The sequence below is a fragment of the Neophocaena asiaeorientalis genome, unplaced genomic scaffold, assembly GCF_003031525.2.
Source record: "Neophocaena asiaeorientalis asiaeorientalis breed wild unplaced genomic scaffold, Neophocaena_asiaeorientalis_V1.1 scaffold606, whole genome shotgun sequence".
Taxonomy (NCBI): domain Eukaryota; kingdom Metazoa; phylum Chordata; class Mammalia; order Artiodactyla; family Phocoenidae; genus Neophocaena; species Neophocaena asiaeorientalis.
In genome coordinates, this window is record NW_020173687.1 from 1,145,101 (window position 1) to 1,149,938 (window position 4,838).

Below are 4,838 nucleotides of genomic sequence, written 5' to 3' on the forward strand. Positions count from 1 at the left end.
CCGAGCCAGGCCTGGTGGGCTCCTGCCGGTGATGCCAGGAGAGGCTGCCTTAGGGCGGCCTCGCTGGGTGGGGGTGCAGATGCCCTGTGGTCACTAATTCACCCTTCCCGGGGCGCGGCCACGTGCAAAGGGGCCGCTGCGACCTGGGAGCCTCCTAGGGGTCCTCTGTCGGCCCTCACAGAGCATTGTGCTCCCAGGAGGAGGACATCTACCCCCCGGCTGAGCGTCACGAGGACCGGATTTACACGCTGCCCCAAGGACACTTGCTGGTGACTGCACAAGGCCACCACTGGGCACTGGGCACTGGGCACTGGGCACTACGGGACACTAAGCTCCACTGGGCAGTATTAAGCATAAATCCTGGACCAGGGCGCTGGGCGCTCTGCCTGCTGGTGCCCATCAGCATCGTGGGCTGAAGGTGACCCTATTCCTGGGGCGTCTCTGGCTGTGGCCCAGGGTCTGGACTCTGAGCTCACGTGCCCACCCACTGCAGGTGTGGCCCCCCAGATCCTGCCCCCCCCAGAGGCACAGATGACTCTGTACTTTGGAGGGAAAGGATCCCCTTCTAGTAACTGAGCTCTGGAGACAGCCAGTGACGGGGACAGGAGGGCGTGAGCGACCACAGTCGAGCACACGCTCAGCCCCCAGGCCTCTGCCACTAAGGCCTCCTCGGGTCGCTGCCCTCCCGGCCAGCTGCCCGGTCAGTGCCCAGTACACTCTCACAGGATGGATGGACACGGGCCCCACCGGACCCGCAGCTGCGACACAGAGCCTGTGATGGCAGGACCTCATCACGCTGAGGTCAGAGCACGAGGCCAGGCCTGAAACGCAGTGGACCAGACACGGCCAGGGTCAGCCCACCTGTGTGGGGACCACTGCCTGCCCTGGGAGATGCCTGAGTGAGCAGGGACAGCGCTTCCCAACAGGGAGACCCCACAATCCCTGGCACGTGCTGTCTTCCACTCCAGAAGTCGGCCCTGGGCCCAGCAGTCTGTTTAGGAGAATTGAATCCAGTTCCCTCTGGGGTCCAGGGAGGGGCCGGACCGTCCTCGGGCAACGTGGCAGGCCCTGAGGCCTCCTCCTCCCAGACTCCCCCACTGACCTGAGGCCCAGGGTCTGGGGCCTTCGCTGGCCTGCAAGGCCCTGTCCTCACCGTAAGCTCCTCTTGCCCCCTGTCCACCCCCAGCCCCCGGCTACACGCCCAGAAAATGCCCAGCTGTGGCCAGCAATGACAATTCCAAGCGGCTCAGAAATCTAATCACTGAACCACCTCGTTTCTAAACACGACCTCTGTTTGCAAGTGTCCAGGACGGAAGCTCACAGGTGTGGAGGGCTGACAGGCCTTGTGGGCTACAGTTGGGCTGGGAGGGGCCCCCGTTTTGGAAAGTAGGGCCATTTGATTGGCCAACATCGCCACACGTCCAAACGTGGTCCATGAGAGGCAGACGCACGGAGGCAGGCACCCAGCCCCTCTCTGGACAGATGTCACGGTTTAAAAACTGTGGACGTTGGCCCAGATCTGCCAGGTGGCCCAGAAGCCCGTGTGGGGAACGTAAAATCCCCCGGGGAAACCTCTCCTGGGATGGCGGATGGCGGTGCAGAAGAGACGCAGCGGGGAGCAGCGCCAGGGCTGAGCTCCCCCGTGAGGAACGTTCTTTCAGGTACAGGAAGCAGCCCGCGTGCAGGAGCCCAAGGAGCCTCGCGGGAGCCGTCAGCATCAGAGGGAAGGGCACCTTTACAACCGGCCCGTCAGTCTCTCCCAAGCACACGGCCAAGGCCTTTAAAAGAAAATGGAAACTCTGATCTCTGAGGGCGCCAGGACGCCAGCAAGTATTGAGTAAGCTCTCGGCAGTGCCGCAGCTGCGGGCACAAGAGCGGTCCTTCCGCAGCACGTGCTCAACAGACACCTGTCCAGTGGACGAATGAGCAGGACACGCCCCGGCCCACGTCAGCATCACAGCCTCTGACCAAGAGGATTCCTGGGAGTGGCCCTTTGGGAGGCGAGGCCATGTCACTGAGGTGTCCGGTTCCATGACCTAGAGAGAGTGAGGATGCTTTAGGGGGAGGCCGTGCTCCCTCTGCTGCTGTTGTTTTTTCTGGATGATCCGAACGCCGGCTGCTCCTGGCTGAGCCACAGGGGCCAGAGCGGGCAAGGGTCCGAGGGGAGCATCCCCTTGGAGGGCAGTGGGTACTGCTGACCCCGAGCTGCTGACCTGAGCCTGACACGTCCAACCTTCATAGGCAGGTGTCATGGCTGCTGTCCCCCAACCCCCCAACCCTGGGCACAGCCCATCGAGACCTCAAAGGAAGCCGGAAGGTCATTCCCACTGTTCACTGCATACGCCCTGCTTGCCACTGTTTCTGGCACAGGAGAGGCATCAGTAGAGAGGCAGTGGCCTCTGACTCATCCCCCCGCCACACGTGGCTGCCGGGGCCGCTCCATGCAGGGACACCCGGAGCCGCACGTCTTCCGCACAGGCGACGGGGGGCCCGAAGCTTAATTCTGCCCACCGGCTCCATCTTGGTGGTGGCTTGTGGAGGGTCAGCCGCAGCCCAGGGATGGACACGCAGACGGCATCTCTTGCCCCCCAGCACGCCAGCTGTCCTACCCTGGCACACCCGTCATACTCAGAGGCAACAACAATTCTGCTGGGAAGCTGCGGATGGCTCAGGCGTGAAACGACAGCCAGACGGGACAGCCCAGAGCGCCCACCCCACCCCCACTCAGCCCAGCTCCTCCTTTCCCATCCCACCCTGAGATGGAGGACGCCCCCCCCACCCGCCTTCATGGCTACCCACATTCTCAGGCCACGATGCCGTTGAAAGCGGTGTCTCTGCCAGGACTTGCTCGCATGGACGCCCTCCTCCTTCCATTTCAGGGCCCTGCCTGGAATGTCCCTGCCTGAGAAGCCTCTCCCCAGGGTCGGAATACCCCTTCCTGGCCAGGCCGCCTCGTCCAAGCCAATTCCCCGGGGAGGGCTGGCCCCTGGGTTCCCACGCACTTCGCCCAGACCCTCAGAGGACCATTGGTCACCCGGCTCCAGTGTTATCCACCTTACATGGGCCCCCCGCCTGCCACCACACCTAGTACCTTAGGATTTTCCAATAGAAACAGCGTCGACACCACCACCAGCAGTAAGAGTGCTTCCGAGAGCTTCTACATGCCAGGAGCCAAACAAGCACTTCCCACACCTTCTCCCTTGAATTTCCACCTTCAGAGGTGGCGGCTGTGATTGCCCCATTTCACAGATGGGAAAACTGAGGCTAAATTAAGGAACTGGCCCAAGACAGCATCAGGCCAGGAGGCACAGGGGGAGCAGTCCTGGCGGGGGCGGTTCTGCTACTGAGGAGACGGACCACAGGGCCTTTTGAGAAGCTGATGGAAGGGACTCTCTCCCGAAAGAGGCCGGCACCAGCACACACAAGTTTACCCTACATCTCAGGGAATACGGAGACAGCTGAGGCCCATCCACGGACGCCCCTCCCCTAGAGAGGTCACTGATCTAGGGTTCCAGCCCCCTTTGATGGAAGGAGGGGATGAGATAAGGGGGGCTGAGACCTGGCAGCCCTGGAGCGAAAGGTGGGAAGAAGTGGGGGTCAGGCTGCTCTCAAGCCCCACCCCTCCTGCCGCACCCCCCCACCCCTTCCCAGCTTCCCAGGAGTAAACTTCCTTTGGGACACTTCTCCAACTTCCTGTACCCAGAGGGTACACAGACCAGAAATTACTGTTGGGGTGAGGGAAAGAGACGCGCTGTGGCTTCCCTGAGGGTGTGCCTTGGACCCTTGCCCCCAGGGGAGACGCTGGCCTGGTGCCCTCCGACTCCTGCTCCCCTGAAGAGGCTGCTCACCTGGATGGCGATCTTGACCTTGGCGGCGCCCACGATGGGCGTGCACACCAGGCCACCGGGGTGCTGGCCGTCGGCGCTGCGGTTCTGCTGGCCCATGGTGAAGAGCATGGGCACGGCCAGCAGGCCAGAGGCCAGCCAGATAGCACTGATGAACTTCTTGGTGCGGCTGCGGGACATGAGGGTCTTGGCTTTGAAGGGGTGGCAGATGGCCAGGTAGCGTTCCACACTCAGGCTGGCCACGTTGAGGGCCGTGGCATAGGTGCAGGCGTCGCGCAGGAAGTAGTAGCCGCGGCACACAGCATCGCCGAAGGCCCAGGGGTGGTGCACCCAGATGAAGTTGTACAGCTCCACGGGCATGGCCAGCAGGAGGATCAGCAGGTCAGACAGCGCCAGGCTGCCCAGGTGGTAGTGCACCGTGCTCTGCAGGTTCTGCAGGGACTTCTTGCGCGCCAGCGTGAACACCGTCACAGAGTTGCCCACCGTGCCCACCACAAAGAGCGCCAGGTACACGATGGTCACCAGCACCTTGGAGTAAATGTCCGTGTTCACGTCCAGGTCGCTGCTGGGCGCCGCTGGGACGGGCTCCGACAGGTTGCCGGAGCCGTTGCCGAAGCCCGGGGCCAGGAGCGCCGCCTCCAGCCCCGATGGCGGTAGCAAGAACGGGTCTCCAGCCTGGGAGACCCGTGGGCCGGGCGCCGAGCTGTTGAGGTGCATGTTCCGCGCGCCGGGCGTGGTGGGCGCGTCTCAGGCAGGGACAGAGCAGAGGGAGCCCGAGGGGTGGGCGTGAAAGGCAGAGGGGGCGCGCCGTCCAGCAGGGAAGCGCCGACCCCTGGTCCGTGCCAGCCTAGAGCGCTCGGGGCTTGCACTCACCGGGGGCTGCGCGCTTTCCCGGCTTCCTCCGAATACCAGAGCCCACGGTTCCTCGGGCCCCGGGGCGGCAGCGCCGGCTCCAGCTGAGAGCGCCTGGCCGGCTGGGGCTCGGGCTGCGCG

The 4,838-nt window shown here is 63.7% G+C and overlaps 1 protein-coding gene across 1 annotated transcript in view; it reads right to left on the bottom strand.

The window, feature by feature from the left end:
- Nucleotides 1–4,562, bottom strand: part of NTSR1 (neurotensin receptor 1) — a 48,645-nt gene extending 44,083 nt beyond the window's left edge. Inside the window, exon 1 of the mRNA XM_024750452.1 lies at nucleotides 3,849–4,562. Within this exon, the coding sequence (XP_024606220.1) occupies nucleotides 3,849–4,562 (714 nt within the window). The remainder of the gene's footprint in view (nucleotides 1–3,848) is intronic.
- Nucleotides 4,563–4,838: the final 276 nt, after the last annotated feature.